Genomic DNA, 18,678 nt, shown 5'->3' with positions numbered 1-18,678 from the left:
GGTTACCATTTGCCATTTACAGATTGCCTAACCTGTGAGCAGACTTTAATACCCATGAACCTCATGAACAAAACTGACATTAGTTGCATATTAATGGAGTTCAATTTACAGTAAAAGTACGATGGCGACGATGAGAACAATCAAAACGTCATCAACTTGCCACTATTTTCAGATCACCAGCAGAAGTAAGGAGTCGCTATGGGAACGTATCAAAGGCTTGTTGGATGCATGGTCAGGATGGGTCGTAATGTTGCTGATTGGACTGCTGGCAGGTATGACATCACGGTATATACTTCCCAAAGCATATTCGTTAAATAGTCCATGTGATCACCTCGATTGAGGAATCAAAGAGAGGTTTACCAGAATGTGGTTTCTCTTATTGCCCCAGAGTGTTTTTTTTTTTGGACTCTTTTTTTGAAAATGTTTTATTCAAGGCATTTTCACATACATAAAATGAATCAGAAGAACTACCAAACTATTCAGTAAACAACTAACAACCACTCCCCCCTCCCCCCTGACGCCAACCCCATCTCGTATCCTGCCTTCACTATTTTAACTACCCCCACCCCTTTGCTGACCTCTCAAAACTCCTTAAAGAAATCAGTGAACAGCTTCCACCTCATATGAGCCCGTGTGCCCCACTTTAAACTGGATGAGACTTAACTTCGCCCTTGACGAGGACGCGTTCACCCTCCGCAAGGCCTCCGCCCACATCTCCACCCAGCTCCTCCTCCCGTTTCCTCTTAATACCCTCCACCAGGGCTTCCTCCCACTCCATCACCTCCTTACAGATATCCAACACCTTCGTGTCCCCTATTTCATCCTTCAACAGCACCTTGTCCTGCAACCCCAGGGGCTGCAGCCCAGGAAATTATGGCACCTCACTTCTTACAAAGTCCCGAACCTGCAGGTACCTGAAGCCATTCCCCCTGGGCAATTCATACACTTCCTCCAGGTCCGCCACCCTGCGAATTTGCCCCCTATGAACAAGTCACCAAAGTGCTCAATCCCCGCCTGCCGCCACCCCCTAAACCTCGCACCCAGCCTCGCCACCACAAACCTATGGTTACCACAAATCAGTGCCCCCACTGAGGCACTCTCCAGCCCCAGATGCTGCCTCCACTGCCACACAACCTCAAAGCCGACACCAGCACCGGGCTTGCGGAGTACCTCGCCAACGAAAACGGTAAAGGTGCCAACAACAAAGCCCTCAAGCAATACCCCTGCATGTTGTAGCCTCTACCCGTCCCCCCATGAATTCCTTACCATAGCAATGTTCGCCACCCAATAATAGTTCACCATGTTCGGCAGCACCAACCCCCCCCCCCCCCCCCCCCCCCCCCCCCCCCCCCCCCCAACCACACACCTCACCCCCGCTCCATGAAAGCCCGGAAATCAACCCATTAACCTTCCTAAAAATGACCTGGGGACAAAGATTGGGAGGTTCTGAAATACAAACAGAAACCTAGGCAGCATCGTAATTTTCACTGTCTGCACTAGCCCTGCTAGCGACAGCGGCAGCGCATCCCACCTCTTAAAGTCCACCTTCATTTGCTCCGCCAGCTGGGGCCAGGTTCAGTTTATGCAACTGGGGTGGTGGGGGTGGGTGGGTGCTTAATGTTTGTTGTAAATTGTAAAAATGTTGAAAATTTGGAATATAAATGCTTTAAAAAATTTCTGTCATGGATATTTTTCAGCCTCATTATATGCTTCAGTGACCCAAGTTGGAAGAATTGTTCCAGAAGACTGTCTTTGGTTTTCTGTTTATTGGCATTTGTTTTAATAAGTTCAAGATATTAAAAAAACAAAGAACTTGATGTTTTTTGGTTTGAGTGGTACTTCTCTTCACTCCTGCCCCTAGTATATTCGTTAAAAATGCATTCTCAAGGATACAGATGCTGGCATTGCCAACATTCATTACCCATCCCCAATCGCCTTTGTGAAGATGGTGATGTCTATGTGGCTTCAGTACTCCTATGGTGGTGTAAGAGAGAGAGATCCAGGATTCTGCTCCAGTGACAGTGAAGGAATGGTGATACACTCCCACATTGGGATGACGTGTGACTGGCTGGCTGGTAGTGATGTTCCCATGCCACTGATTATTCTGGTCTTCCCGGTTAGAGGAGGTTGTGGGTTTAGGAGGTGCTGCTGAAGAGATTTTGGCAAATTGCTGCAGTGCTTCCTACAGGTACATAGAATATACAGTGCAGAAGGAGGCCATTTGGCCCATCGAGTCTGCACCAACCCACTTAAGCTCTCACTTCCACTCTATCCCCGTAACCCAATAACCCCTCCAAACCTTTTTTTTTAAGACACTAAGGGCAATTTATCATGGCCAATCCACCTAACCTGCACATCTTTGGACTGTGGGAGGAAACCCACGCAGACACGGGGAGAACGTGCAGACTCCGCACAGACAGTGACCCAGTGGGTAATCGAACCTGGGACCCTGGGGCTGTGAAGCCACAGTGATAATCACTTGTGCTACCATCCTGCCCTTAAGGTAGTACCCACTGCAGTGGGGCGCGCTTCTGTTGGAGGGAATGGATGTTTCAGGTGGGGATGAGTTACCAACATTGTGGTGCCATGCTTGTAAAAACATTGGAGGACTCTTGATGATCAGTTTTCCCCTGCGGTGCAGATTTCTCCATTCCCACTCACCCCCCATATCAAAAGTAGGTAACAGCTACGATAACAATAAACTGACGGAGCGTGTTTGTCGTTGCTGCATTTAATGCTGTGCTTTGTGCCTATTCAGGGACACTGGCTGGAGTGATAGATCTGGCTGTCGACTGGATGACGGACCTGAAGGAGGGAGTCTGTTTGGCTGGATTCTGGTTTAGTCATGAACAGTGCTGTTGGACATCTAATGAGACGACCTTTGAGGACAGGGACAAATGCCCTCAGTGGAAGACATGGTCAGAGCTTTTGGCTGGCCAGCCAGAAGTAAGAAATAGCAGGAATCCGTTCGACTCTCAGACCTATACACATACTAGGCGCAGCTATGAGCTACAAATGCACAATCTGATCTGAACAGAGTTGAAATGCACTAATTCCCCTGGAATTGTCAGATACCAGTTCCTCTGGAATTATATTTGTGTTTCAGGCCTCCGGTCAGTGAAATTAGGCATTTAAAAAATCATCTGTGCGGAGTGTTTTTAGGCCAGAAGTATTCCTGAGATGTAACTCATTAATGATTGCAGTGAAATTTACAACGTTGCTGAATTGAACATGTTTGAAGATCATTCTTTCCCCAGTCTCAGTTTCTTAACTATTTTTTCACCTGTGCCATGAATATTCTTCAGCCTCGATCACTATCATGTCTCAGCACTCTGACTCTGTCAAACGACAACCAGACATGCGGACATACACCGTAGCGCCCCCTGGAATTCTTTTCCTTTTGTCTGGGAATGGAGCTAAGATCAACTTCCTCACTGTGCTGAGAGTACATCTCTCAGGACTTTAGCTATGATTTTCTTAAGGGACTATCGTTCAGTCTGCAATTCTATCAACCTCACACTGTCTGGCTAAGGAGTTTGCATATTTCTTGATACGTTAGTCAGCAGACACCACCTCCAGGGGCCAGATTCTGGTTGCTGAGGTGGGTAGCTCAGCTCAGGAAATTTGCTGACTTGCTAGATCGGCCTCAGTGGAAAATGCCCCCGAAATGTGCAGTTTTTAATTAACAGAACTTGGAAGATCATGGGGTTGGCCGAGTGCCAAGGCAGGCTGGGGACCCTGTCCCAGTTGCTTTAGGAGTTGTGAGCCCTCTAGTATCTGCCCCCCCCGCCCCCACCCCCCACCCCGCCACCCACCCGCAATGGCTCCTTATAACCTCCATTCAAACTCAATGCCAACACATGTCCCTCATCCACTCCCACAACCCCTTGTACACTCCATGCAAACTCATACTGCCTCCCACACACAGCCTCTCATACCCTCCATATCAATGTCAATTCCCTTACCACTTACTCAGTATCCACAATGGAAAAACTTCAGGAACTATGTAGCTGAAAAAAAACACATCTAACAATCTAATACTGCTCTTACTCCTACACATTTGATTGAGTAAAAAAACAACCATCCATGAAGCCCATATAAAGCTTTTAAACCTCTGGTTAATCGGTCTTGAAAAGAAACATCTGTTCCACTCCAAAATCAAATATTTCTAATCCTTTTTTTAAAGTACACAATTCTTTTTTTTCCAATTAAGGGGCAATTTGGCGTGACCTAACCACTGCAGCACAGTGCTGCCCCAAAATATTTCTAATCCTTTAACAGAATATTTCAACTGTCAATAAAAGTGTGAATTCTGAACCGCCTTCTGAAATAATTCTAGCTCTTGAAACGCAGCCAAGCACTGATAATGGCAAAATTATCTGAATCCGTTATTTTTTACCTTGATTTAATGTCTCAGCTGAAAGCTCTCACTGTGCAGCACTCCCTTACTCCTACAAGGCAGTGTCAGCCTGGATTGTATGGTAGAATTGAGCCATAGGTGTCACCCAGTGTATCAAGATGTATTGGGGAATAGGATCCATTATTCATTTTTCCAGTACTCTGATCTGTGGATCTTGTGACGCTGTGGGTAACATCACTGCGTCTGAGCCAGAGGGTTCAGATTCAAGCCCCATTGTTGGATTTGATAACCAAAGAAGGTGTGTTCATCATATGGCCAGAAATGTTGATTATCCTCTGCAAATCCTTCCAACACACACCAATGGCAGCTGGTAAGACTGGGAGAGATCCCTGGTCAGTCATATGATGTAAAGAAAGTTGGAGCCTCTTCCATCACTATCCGTAGCACCAGACTGCAACATACATTTAAAAGTGTATGTTGCCACCTCAACCCGGGCTCCCTGAGTGAACTGTAACACGCCACCAGAGAATTGTAGGCAGCCATATTGTTCGTGTTTGTGGATTGGACAATTACTGAGAGTACTGTGTGCTTGTAATCCCAGGTACCCCTACCAAGGACTTCTGAAAGCTACACTCCATGCATTCTGTGTAAATAGCATTTAACTTGTATCTGAAACATGTCTGGGTATTTGGTAGATCAACTAATTCGCATTGATTGCCACAATTAGTCAACAACTTCATTATTGTTGTATCATGCAACCTCTGGGATGGTAGATGAATTTTATTATTTTTCCATGTGAGGAATTGCTGTGTTATTGCCAATCACAGCTTTTTCATGATGTATACTGTAGAAACTACAAGTGTCCATGTCTATGTTTTTTTCCCCCCCAGGGTGCGAGTGCATATATTCTGAACTACCTTATATATGTTCTTTGGGCTTTGACCTTTTCCTTCCTGGGAGTCTCGCTGGTTAAGATGTTTGCACCCTATGCTTGTGGCTCTGGAATTCCAGAGGTAGGTACCAGCCCAAAGAGATTAAAGCTGCATTCTGTATTTTACATGCTGTTGTCTTCTACACAACAAAAAACTATCATTCAACAAACTAAGTGAGTGACAAACCATCTTGCAACTGATCCATATACCTTCAACACTGTTGACAATTGTGAATGATATGAATAAGGTGGCCTACGGCACTGATCCCGACCCCAGGTCACTGTCTGTGCACAGTTTGCACATTCTCCTCGTGTCTGCATGGGTTTCACCCCCACAATCCAAAGATGTGCGGGTTAGGTGGGTTGGCCACGCTAAATTGCCCTTTAATTGGAAAAAAGAATTGGTTGCTCTAAATTTATACAAAAGAAGAAAAAATTAATAATATGGCAGATGGAGTTTAATCCAGACAAATGTGAGGTAATGCATTTTGGAAGGTCTCATTTAGGTGGGAAATATCCAGTAAATGGCAGAATCCTTAAAAGTATTAACAGGCAGAAGAATCTGGGTGTACAGGTCCACAAGTCACTGTAAGTGGCAATGCAGGTGGAGAAGGTAGTCAAGAAGGCATACGTCATGCTTGCCTTCATCAGCTGGGGTATTGAGAATAAAACTTGGCAAGTCATGTTGCGACTTTCTAGAACTGTAGTTAGGCCACACTTGGAATATTACGTACAATTCTGGTTAACACACCAGCTGAAGGATGCGGAGGCTTTGGAGAGGGTACAGAAGAGGTTTACCAGGATATTGTCTGGTATGGAGGGCATTAGCTATGAGGAGAGGTTGAATAAACACGGTTTGTTCTCACTGGAAGGGCAGAGGTTGAGGGACGACCTGATAGAAGTCCACAAAATTATAAGGGGCATAGACAGAGTGGATATTCAGAAGCTTTTCCCAGGGTGGAAGAGCCAATTACTAGGGGTCATAGACTTGAGCTGTGAGGGGCAAGGTTTAGAGGAGATGTGCGAGGGAAGTTTTTTTTACACAGAGGGTAGTGGGTGCCTGGAACTCGCTGCCGGAGGGGTGGTAGAAGCAGACACGATAGTGACGTTTAAGGCGTATCTTGACAAAAACATGAATAGGATGGGAATACGGAGATATGGACCCCAGAAGTGGTTTTAGGTTAGACGGGCAGCATGGTTGGCAGAGGCTTGGAGGGCTAAAGGGCCTGTTCCTGTGATATATTTTTCTTTGTTCTTTGATGCACTGGAGTTAATGCTATTTAAGTAAGATGGGCCAGGTTTGTACAAGTGCTATTCTGGGACACAGAACTGGAACTTTCATGAGTGAGGCTAGCTTTTCCTCATCTTTTTCTTGTTACCTTCCTGGCTGTTGGGAAGCAGCACCGTTCCTTTCAGGGCCTCCCGCACTAACCTGCTTGTGTTCTGGAATTGAACATGAAGCGATTATTGCTGCTGAGCTCATTACATGGAGAGAACCTGACAGGGGAAAAGGCAGCTTCACTGAAACAGTTTCTGTTGGTTTTCAGTCTCCTCACCAGACGTGACCTAATCCCAGCTGCCAACCATTTTCCTAGCTCCCTTTACCGACAAATACCTGTGCTCACCCATTGTTTCTTGTTTCACTGCTTCCATCACTAACTCTGGTAATATGTTCGACAGTCATGGAAATAAGTTTATTTTTATACCTTCCTAAATCATTTCTATTTCATCTTGTATTTATGCCCCTTCATAAGACCATAAGACGTAGGAGCAGAATTAGGCCACTTGACCCATCGAGTCTGCTCCGCCATTCAATCATGGCTGATATTTTTCTCATCCCCATTTTCATGCCTGCTCCCCATAACCCCTGATCCCCTTATTGATCAAAATCCTATCTATCTCTGTCTTAAAGATACTCAGTGATTTGGTCTTCACAGCCGTCTGCAGCAAAGAGTTCCACGGATTCACCACCCTCTGGCTGAAGAAATTCCGCCTAATCTGTTTTAAAGGATCGTCCCTTTAGACTGAGATTGTGTCCTCTGCTTCTAGTTTTTCCTACAAGTGGAAACATCCTCTCCATGCCCACACTATCTCGGCCTTGCAGTATCCTGTACGTTTCAATAAGATCCCCCCTCATCCTTCTCAACTCCAACGAGTACAGACCCAGGTTCCTCAACCATTCCTCATACGACAAGCTGCTCATTCCAGGGATCATTCTTGTGGACCTCCTCTGGATCCTGTCCAAGGCCAGCACATCCTTCCTTAGATACAGGGCCTAAAACTGCTCACAATACTCCAAATGGGGTCTGATCTAAGCCTTATATAGCCTCGGAAGTACATCCCTGGTCTTGTATTCTAGCCCTCTCGACATGAATGCTAACATTGCATTTGCCTTTTTAACTGCCGACTGAATCTGCATGTTAACCTTAAGAGAATCCTGAACAAGGACTCCCAAGTCCCTTTGTGCTTCTGATTTCCTAAGCATCTTCCCATTTAGAAAATAGTCTATGCCTCCATTTCTCCTTCCAAAGGGGATAGCCTCACACCTTCCACATTTTATTCCATCTGCCACTTCATTGCCCACTCTCCTGGCTTGTCCAAATCCTTCTACAGCCCCCTTGCTTCCTCAATACTACCTGTCCCTCTACAGATCTTTGTATCATCTGCAAACTTAGCAACTGCCTTCATTTCCTTCTTCCAGATCATTAATGTACATTGTGAAAAGTTGTGGTCCCAGCACAGACCCCTGAGGTTACACCACTAGTCACCAGCTGCCATCCTGAAAAAGACCCCTTTATCCCCACCCTCTGCCTCCTGCCAGTCAGCTAATCCTCTATCCATGCCATGATCATACCCTTAACACCATGGGCTTTTAACTTATTGAACAGTCTCCTATGCGGCACCTTGTCAAAGGCCTTCTGGAAATGTAAATAAATCACGTCCACTGGTTCTCCTTTGTCTAACTTCCTTGTTACCTCCTCAAAGACCACTAACAGATTTGTCAGACATGACCTCCCTTTGACAAAGTCGTGCAGACTCAGTCCTATTTTACCATGCACTTCCAAGTACGTTGTGATCTCATCTTTAATACCAAACTCTAAAATCTTACCAATGACCGAAGTCAGGCTAACCGGCCTATAATTTCCCGTCTTCTGTCTCCCTCCCTTCTTCAACAGTTTGTTACATTAGCATCTTTCCAGTTCTCTGGGACCCTTCCTACCTCCAGTGATTCCTGAAAGATCATCACCAATGCCTCCACAATCTTCTCAGCTATCTCTTTTAGAACCCTGGGGTGTAGTCTATCTGGTCCAGATGACTTATCCACCTTTAGATCTTTCAGTTTCCCCAGAACCTTCTCCTTAGTAATGGTCACTGCACTCACCTCTGCCCCCGGTTCTTCTGAAGCTCTGGCATCCAACTGGTGTTGTCCACTGTGAAGACTGATGCAAAGTAACTATTCAGTTCATCTGCCATTTCTTTGTTTCCTTTTATTACTAATTATTACCATGCACTTCCAAGTATGTTGTGATCTCATCTTTAATAACAAACTCTAAAATATTACTCTCTGCCTTCTGCCAGTCAGCCAATCCTCCATCCATGCCAGGATCTTACCCTTAACACCATGGGCTTTTAACTTATTTCACAGTCTCCTAGGCGGCACTTTGTCAAATTCATTCTCAACCACTTAATCAATTGAAACCGATAATTACAGGGAAGCTGTGATTGAAGTTGAAAATGACCAACCCTTAATTTTTATTTTTATAAATGTTTTTATTGGGTTTTTGAACAAAGAACATTTACCGTTATGTACACAGAATAAGAAATATGTATGCACACATATATAGAAGAGAAGGGCACACTCAATCATACCGAAAAAAAGGTAATAGTAACAATGAAATGAAAATCTTTTATTGTCACAATTAGGTGTCAAATGAAGAATGAAGTTACTGTGAAATGCCCCCAGTCGCCACATTCCAGCACCTCTTCGGGGAGGCGGGTACGGGAATTGAACCCGCGCTGCCGGCCTGCCTTAGTCTGCTTTCAAAGCCAGCGGTTTAGCCCTGTGCTAAACCAGCCCCTGGCCAATAGAATAACTGGTAGGGTATTGTGCACCAGCACAACAGCAGCAACTCTGTACACCTGGCAAAATTATTTACAACACATAAGTAGGCGACTGTGGGAGGGATGGAGGGGGGGCTGGAGACTGGGGAGGTAAATATACATTGGGTGCCGGAAAAACAATTACAGAGGGCAATACTCGAATGGGTTTGGTCTTGGTGTTGTCACTTGCTTCTCCCAGCCAGATCTTGCTGCCGTTGTTGTCTCGTGCTCACCTCCGCTTCAGCCGTTCCTCCCGTCTTTCGCCTGTATTCTCCTTGTTTTCTGTTCCTGGAGATGCCAAGTTTGTTATCGTATCCCATGCCCTCCTTCCGGCTGTCATTTCCCTGCCCCCCCCTCCTGCCCCCCCCCCTGCCCCCCCCCCGCCTCCCCCCCCCCCCCCCCTGCCCCCCTCCCAACCTCCCTGGTTCTCCTCTCTTGGTCACTGTCCCTTCCCTCTCCTCCCCCCTCCCCTGCCTCCTGTGGTTCGCCTCACGTGCTTTGGCTACTTTCCCCTGATATTTGGCTATTCTTCTGCTTGTTCGTTGGCCACAAACCGGTCCTGGAACAATTGGGTGAATGGCTCCCACGTTCGGTGAAAGCCGTCGTCTGACCCTTGGATGGCGAATTTGATTTTATCCATTTGGAGAGATTCTGAGAGGTCGGACAGCCAGTCTGCAGCTCTGGGCGGTGCTGCTGACCGCCAGCCAAACAGGATTCTACGGCGGGCGATCAGGGAGGCAAAGGCAAGGGCGTCCGCCCTCCTCCCCAGGAATAGATCTGGCTGGTCCGAGACCCCGAAGACCGCCACAATTGGGCATGGCTCCACCCTCATCCCCACCACTTTGGACATTGCTTCGAAGAAGGCTGTCCAGTACTCCACAAGTCTGGGGCAAGACCAGAACATGTGGGCGTGGTTGGCCAGGCCTACTTGGCACCGTTCATATCTATTCTCCACCTCCGGGAAGAACCTACTCATACGGGTTTCTGTTAAGTGTACCACTTTTAGCTGCATCAGGCTGAGCCTTGCGCACGTGTAGGTGGTGTTGACCCTATGCAGTGCTTCGCTCCAGAGCCCCCACCCTATTTCAATCCCCAGGTCGTCCTCCCATTTCTTTCTTGTTGCGTCCAGTACGGTGTCATTCCTCTCCACCAGTCAGTCATACATGTCGCTACAGTTTCCTTTATCTTGTATGCTTGCGTCCAGTAATGTCTGTCGTGGTGGTTGTGGGTACGTCCTTGTCTCCTTTCGTAGGAAGTTTTTGAGCTGTAGATACCGTAGCTCGTTCCCCCTGGCTAGCTGGAATTTCTCTGTCAGTTCATCCAGTGTTGCGATCCTGCCGTCCGTGTATAGGTCCCTGACTGTCAGTGTCGCTCTGTCCTGTCCCCACCTTTTGAAGGTAGCGTCAGTCAGTGCTGGTGTGAACCTATGGTTGGTGCAGATGGGAGCTTTGTCCGACATTTTGGTCAGGCCAAATTGCTGCCGCAGTTGGTTCCAGGATTGGAGGGTGGCTATTACCACCGGGCTGCGGGAGTGTTTTTTGGGTGGGAATCGGGTGCTGCCGTGCCCCACCCCCCCGCCCCGCCGACCCCCCCCCGCCCCGCCGACTCCCCCCTCGCCCCTCCCTCCTCGCCCCCTCCCCGACCCCCCCCTCGCCCCTCCCTCCTCGCCCCCTCCCCCCCCTCCCCCCATGTAGAGGAGCAGGTCATCTGCATAGAGTAAGACTCTGTGCTTTCTGCTGCCCCTTCGGATCCCCCTCCAGCTTTTTGCTGCTCTGAGCGCGATTCCTAGAACAGCAGCGGGGTCAGTGGGCATCCTTGTCTGGTGCCCCTGTGCAGCTGGAGGTATTGGGAGTTGGTATTGTTGGTCTGTACGCTGTCCATGGGAGCGTTGTATAGGAGCTTTATCCAGGAAGTGAACCTGTTCCAAGCCCGAACCGCTCCAGTACCTCTATGAGGTATTTCCATTCGACTCTGTCGAAGGCCTTTTCTGCATCTAGGGAGACGATCACCTCTGGTGTTCTCTCCCCGGAGGGGGTCATTATCACGTTCAGCAGCCTGATGTTCGAGGTAAGCTGTCTACCTTTGACAAAGCCCGTCTGGTCCTCTGTGACCACCTCTGGTACACAGTCTTCTAGCCTTTTGGCTAGGATTTTGGCATCTACGTTCAGCAGTGAGATGGGTCTGTATGACCTACATTCCGTTGGGTCTTCGTCTTTCTTAGGTATCAGCGAGATTGAGGCCTGTGCTAGCGTGAGTGGCAGTGTGCCCCTAGCTAGCGAGTCTGTGAACATCTCCCGCAGGTGCGGGGCCAATGCTGTCGCAAATGTTTTGCAGAAGTCCGCCGGGAATCCGTCCGGTCCCGGCGCCTTCCCCGTCTGCATGGAGCTAATGCTCTCCATGATCTCTCCCAGTGCTAGTGGTGCTTCCAGGGCCCGTTTTCTGCCCTCCCCCATAACTGGTGTCCAGTCCATCAAGGAACCGTTTCATCCCGGACTCTCCCATTGGGGGCTCTGAGGTGTACAGCCCTTGGTAGAAGGCCTTGAAGATTTTGTTGATCTTTTCTGGTTCTGTTTCTAATGTGCCTCTGGTATCCCTGATTTGTGCAATTTCCTTGGTGGCTGCCTGCTTTCTCAGCTGATGTGCCAACAGGCAGCTGGTGTTCGTATAGGGTCCCACGTGCCTGGCGGAGAGCAGATCAAAGTTCCTTTGTAGCTCTTTCCTCTACGCTAGGAGCTCTACGGTCGGGGCCTTGGAGTATTTACGGTCTACCTCCAGTATGGAGTCAACCAGCTGCTGCATAGCCGCCCTTTCCTTCCTATGTCTTCGCGCTTTAAAAGCGATGATTTCCGCTCTTAGTACGGCCTTTAGTGCTTCCCAGAATGTGGAGGGTGAGACCTCCCCGTTCTAGTTGTTCTCCGTGTACTCTGCTATGGCCTGTGATATCTTTTTGTTGAAGGCCTTGTCAGCTAGTAGGGCAATGCCCAACCTCCATGTGGGGCATTGGGCCCTGCCCGTCTCCAGCCTCACGTCCATGTAGTGTGGTCGGATATCACTATTGCAGAGTATTCCACTTTGTCTATCTCCGGAAGCACTGTTTTCCCCACCACAAAGAAGTCTATTCTGGTGTATACGTTGTGTACTGGGGAGAAGAAGGAGAATTCCTTCTCCCTTGAACATAGAACATTATAGCGCAGTACAGGCCCTTTGGCCCTCGATGTTGCGCCGATCTGTGAAACCACTCTAAAGCCCATCTACACTATTCACTTATCGTCCATATGCCTATCCAGTGACCATTTGAATGCCCTTAATGTTGGCGAGTCCACTACTGTTGCAGGCAGAGCATTCCACGCCCATACTACTCTCTGAGTAAAGAATCTACCTCTGACATCTGTCCTATATCTATCTCCCCTCAATTTAAAGCTATGTCCTCTCGTGCTAGCCATCACCATCCGAGGAAAAAGGCTCTCACTGTCCACCCTATCTAACCCTCTGATCATCTTGTATGCCTCAATTAAGTCACCTCTTAACCTTCTTCTCTCTATTGAAAACAGCCTCAAGTCCCTCAGCCTTTCCTCATAAGATCTTCCCTCCATATCAGGCAACATGGACACCGAGATCTCTCTGCTCATCCACACTACCAAGAATCTTACCATTAGCCCAGTACACTGTCTTCCTGTTATTCCTTCAAAAATGAATCACCTCACACTTTTCTGCATTATATTCCATTTGCCACCTCTCAGCCCAGCTCTGCAGCTTATCTATGTCCCTCTGTAACTTGTAACATCCTTTCGCACTGTCCACAACTCCACTGACTTTAATGTCATCTGCAAATTTACTCACCCATCCTTCTGCGCCCTCCTCCAGGTCATTTATAAAAATGACAAACAGCAGTGGCCCCAAAACAGATCCTTGTGGTACACCACTAGTAACTGGACTCCAGTCTGAACATTTCCCATCAACCACCACCCTTTGTCTTCTTCCAGCTAGCCAATTTCTGATCCAAACTGCTAAATCACCCTGAATCCCATGCCTCCGTATTTTCTGCAATAGCCGACCGTGGGGAACCTTATCAAACGCTTTACATATACACCACATCAACTGCTTTACCCTCATCCACCTGCTTGGTCACCTTCTCAAATAACTCAATTATGTTTGTGAGGCACGACCTACCCTTCACAAAACCATGTTGACTATCTCTAATCAAATTATTCCTTTGCAGATGATTATACATCCTATCTCTTATAAACCTTTCCAAGACTTTGCCCACAACAGAAGTAAGGCTCACTGGTCTATAGTTACCGGGGTTGTCTCTACTCCCCTTCTTGAACAAGGGGACAACATTTGCTATCCTCCAGTCTTCTGGCACTATTCCTGTAGACAAAGATTACTTAAAAATCAAAGCCAAAGGCTCAGCAATCTCTTCCCTAGCTTCCCAGAGAATCCTAGGATAAATCCCATCCGGCCCAGGGGACTTATCCATTTTCACACTTTCCAGAATTGCTCACACCTCCTCCTTATGAACCTCAAGCCCTTCTAGTCTAGTAGCCTGTATCTCAGCATTCTCCTTGACAACATTGTCTTTTTCCTGTGTGAATACAGGAAATGGCCACAACATCGAAGTCCCAGGTACCAACCCATGCCGCAAGTTCACCCACCTTATTCCGGATGCTCCTGGCATTGAAGAAGACACACTTTAAACCACCTTCCTGCCTGTCGGTACACTGGATGGGCGAATCTCTAGGGGTCCACTGCTCCCATCTGTTCCATAAAGTGACTGAGTTCCCTTGCCATGCTTGAGGCTTTCCCCATTTTGGGGTTTGATCTGTCCGTCTTTGGATCCTGTACACAGTTGAAGTCCCCCACCACCCCATGATTGGTCAGTGCGTCGCTATGTCAGGGATTTCTGCCATGGTCTTCTTGATGAAGCTCGTGCCGTCCAGTTGGGTGCGTACACGTTGACTAGAACTACCGGTGCCCCATCCAGTACCACCGGTGCCCCATCCAGGGCCCGCTGACCATGATGTACCATCCCCCAGGGTCCGTACCGTCTTTGTCGCCCGAAACATCGTCTTCTTGCTGATCAGTATTGCCACCCCCCTGGCCCTTGTCCCATAGCAGGAATGGTAGGTTTGTCCCACCCAGCCCTTTCTTACCCGCAGTCGGTCCTGCTCTCTCAGCTGCGTCTCTTGGAGGAAGACTATGTCGGCCCTCATATTTCTTTAGGTGGGTGAGGACTCTGGATCTCTTCACTGGGCCGTTGAGTCGCCTTACGTTCCAGGTGACTATCTTGGTGGGGGGCTTCTGTCCCCTCGCTCCTGTGGGATTAACCATACTTACCTGGTGGATGCGACCCTGCCCTCCGGGTTTTCCCTTTGTTAGGGGGCCGTCCAGGATGGCTGCTGTTATTGCTCTCTCCATGCGGTCGGGTCCCTGCGCTCCGGGATTTCCCTTCATCCAGGGGGCACCCGACATGGCCGCCTACTGTGTCTACCACGCGGGTAGTTCCCTGCACTCTGGAGTCTCCCTTCGCCCAGAGACCGTATTGGGTGGGTGCTTGCAGCGATTCCTTGTTTCGAGCCCTTGGTTGTAGCACTTTGTAGCCCTATTGCTATTCCTTTTCTAGCCTTATTTGTCCCTCCCTCCCTGTGTCCCCACGACCCCAGTCCCTCACTTTCCTCCACCTTTCTCCCCCTCTCCCGTATACCCCTCCTTTGTCCCTCTTTCCCCTGTTCCTATCCCCGTTTGCTCTCCCGCCTCTGTTAAGTGGTCCCCCCACCCCCTGCCTGGCGCCTTCCCCCCTGTTGGGGGCGCGCTGCGGCCTTGCTTTGTTGCATGTCCCCAGCGCTAGCTTTCCTGCTAGTACGGTGGCTCCCCTCTCGGGAGTTACTGTCTCGCTCCTCAATGGTTGCCTCTTGGGCTTCCAGTTTCTCCTCTGCTCTGCCCAGGGTGTGCTGCACCTCCGCCAAGGCCTTGGCCATTGCTGCCTGCACTGCGGCCTCTATGTCTGCCCTAGCCTCTGCCTTGTTTTCCTGCCGATGTTCCCTCAGCGCCTCGGCACAAACTGCCTTCCATTTCCAGTTCCCCCCTGGCTCAGGGGGAAAATGCTCCTGTCTGCCCATTCTTTTTGTTGCGGTGAACCGTCTGTTCCGCCGCTTTGTGCACTGATTAGCTCGTCTGAACGGGCTCGCAATTTGTCCCGTCTGCTTTTGGTGCCCCTTCTCCCTCTGCTTTGGCTCCCTTCTGTCATTTTCCCCCCTCTTTTTTTCCCCACCCTTTTTTCCCCCTTTCTTTCCCTCCCCTTTTTTCTTTTCCCCTCCTTTTTCTTTTCCCCTCCCTTCTCTCCTTTACCACTTTAAAAAAAATTATTTCAAGAGAATTTGTTTTTAAAAAAATATGTGAACAAAAAAAGTGAAAAAATTTCTTTCTCTTTAAAAGGTTTCTTTTCAAAGTTTTGTTTTTGCAAAAGGGGAAGTTCCTTTTTCTTTTCCCTCACTCACCGAGGGTCGAGAGAGAGAGACAGGCTTCTGGCCGTGAGTGCCCCTCTGTTCCTGCCTCGTGGTGGTCGCCGGTGGGGGGGGGGTCGCTGCTGCTGGCTCGGTCCCTGCTTTGGTCCCTGCCTGCCTTGGTCCCCACTCTCGTTGCGGGGGGGGGGGGGGGGGGGTGCCGCCAAATGGGTGACTTTGCGTGATTGGCTGCAAGTTCTCGGCGAGGAGAGGGCCTGCCGGAAGCCGAATCCGACCAAACCTTAATTTTTTTTTTCAATGATTTTTATTCAAATTTTTCAACAACAAATTTTCTCCCAACAATAAGATAACCAAGGCGTAGAAAAAACAGAAACAAAAGCCCCTTCCCCCCCATACAAAGCAATAAGAAAGAAAAAAAAGTAACAAACACAGTTAAAAAACAAACCCCCTTAACAGACTGATTCCCCCTCCCCCCCCGGGTTGCTGCTAAGATTGACCACCCCCTAACACTCCCCAGGAAATCAAGAAAGGGCTACCACTGCCGAAAGAACCCTTGCACTGACCCCCTCAGGGCAAACTTGACCCTCTCCAGATTAATGAACCCAGCCATGTCGCTGATCCAGGATTCCGGGCTCGGGGGCTTCGCGTCCCTCCACTGTAAAAGAATCCTGCGCCGGGCTACCAGGGACACAAAGGCCAGGATACCGGCCTCTCTCGCCTCCTGCACTCCCGGCTCCGATGCACCCCCAAAAATAGCGAGTTCCCAGCCCGGTTCCACCCTGGAACTAACCACCCTAGACAGGATCCCCTACCAGAAACCCTCCAACGCCGGACACGCCCATAACATATGGGTGTGATTCGCTGGGCCTCCCAAACTCCTCCCACACCTGTCCTCTCCCCGAAAGAATCGGCTCAGCCTGGCCCCAGCCATATGCGCCCTATGCAGCACCTTTAGCTGAATTAAGCTGAGCCGAGCGCAAGAAGAGGACGAATTCACCCTCCCCAGGGCGTCTGCCCATGTCCCCTCGATGATCTCCTCCCCGAGCTCCTCATCCCACTTCACTTTCAGCTCCTCCACCGAGGCCTCCTCTCCCTCCTGCATCACCTGATAAATTGCCGAGATCCTACCCTCACCGACCACGTCCCCGAGAGCACCCTATCCTGAACCCCCCTTGGCGGCAGTAGCGGAAACTCCGCCACCTGCCGCCTAACAAATGCCCTAACCTGCATATACATGAAAGTATTCCCGGGGGGAAGACCGCATTTCCCCTCCAACTCCTCTAAAGTCGCAAATTTCCCATCGAGGAAGAGGTCCCCCATCCGCCTGATGCCTGCCCTATGCCAACTCACTTCCCCCCTATGCCAGCTCCACTGGTCCCATATTTTGAGGGAAGCCACCACTACTGGACACGTAGAATACCTTGCCGGGGGGAGTTGGAGCGGGGCCGTCACCAGTGCCTCCAAACTCGTGCCCACACAGGACTCCGCCTCCATCCTCTTCCATGCGGCTCCCACCCCCTACATCACCCACCTACGGATCATTGCCACATTCGCAGCCCAGTAGTACCCACACAGGGTGGGCAGCGCCAAACCACCTACCTCCCTGCCTCGCTCCAAGAATACCCTCCTCACTCTCGGGGCCTTCTGCGCCCACACGAACCCCAGAATACTCTTATTCACCCTCCTAAAAAAGCCTTCTGAATCAATATGGGGAGGCACTGGAAGAGAAACAAAAACCTCGGGAGCACCATCACCTTAACCGACTGGACCCTGCTCGCCAAGGAGAGTGGCAACGCATCCCACCTCCTGAACTTCTCCTCCATCTGTTCCACCAGCCTCGAAAAGTTTAGCCTATGCAGGGCCTCCCAGCTCCTGGCTATCTGGACACCCAGATATATCTGATATTTAGATATATCTAAAGCTCCTCTCCGCCCTCTTCAACGGGAGCTCTCCTATCTCCCTCTCCTGATCCCCCAAGTGCAGCACAAACAGCTCACTCTTCCCCACGTTGAGCTTATAGCCTGAAAAATCCCCAAACTCCCCAAGTATCCTCAACACCTCAGGCATCCCCCCCTGCCAGATCCGCAATGTACAACAGTAAATCATCCGCGTACAACGACAGCCGGCGCTCCCCCCCCCACAATCCCCCTCCAGGTCTTCGAATCCCTCAGCGCCATGGCCAGAGGCTCAATCGCTAATGCGAAGAGCAGGGGAGACAAGGGGCACCCCTGCCTCGTCCCCCAGGACAACTGAAAATCCTCCGACCTCCTCCCGTTTGTCACCACGCTCGCTACCGGAGCACTATACAGCAGCCTCACCCACCTAATGAATCCCTCACCAAACCCAAATCTCCTCAGCACCTCCCACGGGTAGCTCCACTCCACCCTATCGAAGGCCTTCTCTGCATCCATCGATGCTACTATTTCCGCCTACCCATCCGCCGCCGACATCATTATAACATTAAGTAGCCGCCGCACATTGACATTCAGCTACCTCCCCTTCACAAACCCCGTTTGGTCCTCATGCCGACCAACCCTTAAGAACAATGATGTAGAACTGTGTTACCTGCCTTGGTGAGAGGGCTGGTGGGCAGGAGGTCACAGCCAGAGCCCATGGGGGTGATTCCCCATGTTACCTGACTAGTGAGAGGGCTGGTGGGCGGGAGGTCACAGCCAGAGCCCATGGGGGTGGTTCCCCATGTTACCTGCCTGGTGAGAGGGCTGGTGGGCAGGAGGGTACAGCAGGAGGAGGTCACAGCCAGAGCCCATGGGGGTGGTTCCCGAAGTTGACCTGCCTGAGTGAGAGGGCTGGTGGGCAGAGGT

The 18,678-nt window shown here is 49.6% G+C and overlaps 1 protein-coding gene across 3 annotated transcripts in view; it reads left to right on the top strand.

Annotated features, from left to right (window-relative positions):
* The window catches only part of clcn4 (chloride channel, voltage-sensitive 4), a 108,836-nt gene that overhangs the window by 62,858 nt on the left and 27,300 nt on the right, over window positions 1-18,678 (top strand). For all 3 annotated transcript variants that reach the window (XM_038802571.1, XM_038802569.1, XM_038802570.1), the window contains exons 3-5: window positions 173-272; window positions 2,759-2,946; window positions 5,251-5,373. In XM_038802571.1, the coding sequence (XP_038658499.1) occupies window positions 173-272; window positions 2,759-2,946; window positions 5,251-5,373 (411 nt within the window). The remainder of the gene's footprint in view (window positions 1-172; window positions 273-2,758; window positions 2,947-5,250; window positions 5,374-18,678) is intronic.

Source organism: Scyliorhinus canicula, chromosome 7, assembly GCF_902713615.1.
Source record: "Scyliorhinus canicula chromosome 7, sScyCan1.1, whole genome shotgun sequence".
NCBI lineage: Eukaryota > Metazoa > Chordata > Chondrichthyes > Carcharhiniformes > Scyliorhinidae > Scyliorhinus > Scyliorhinus canicula.
Note: the sequence above shows the minus strand (reverse complement) of the source record. Positions and strands in the feature narration are given on the sequence as shown.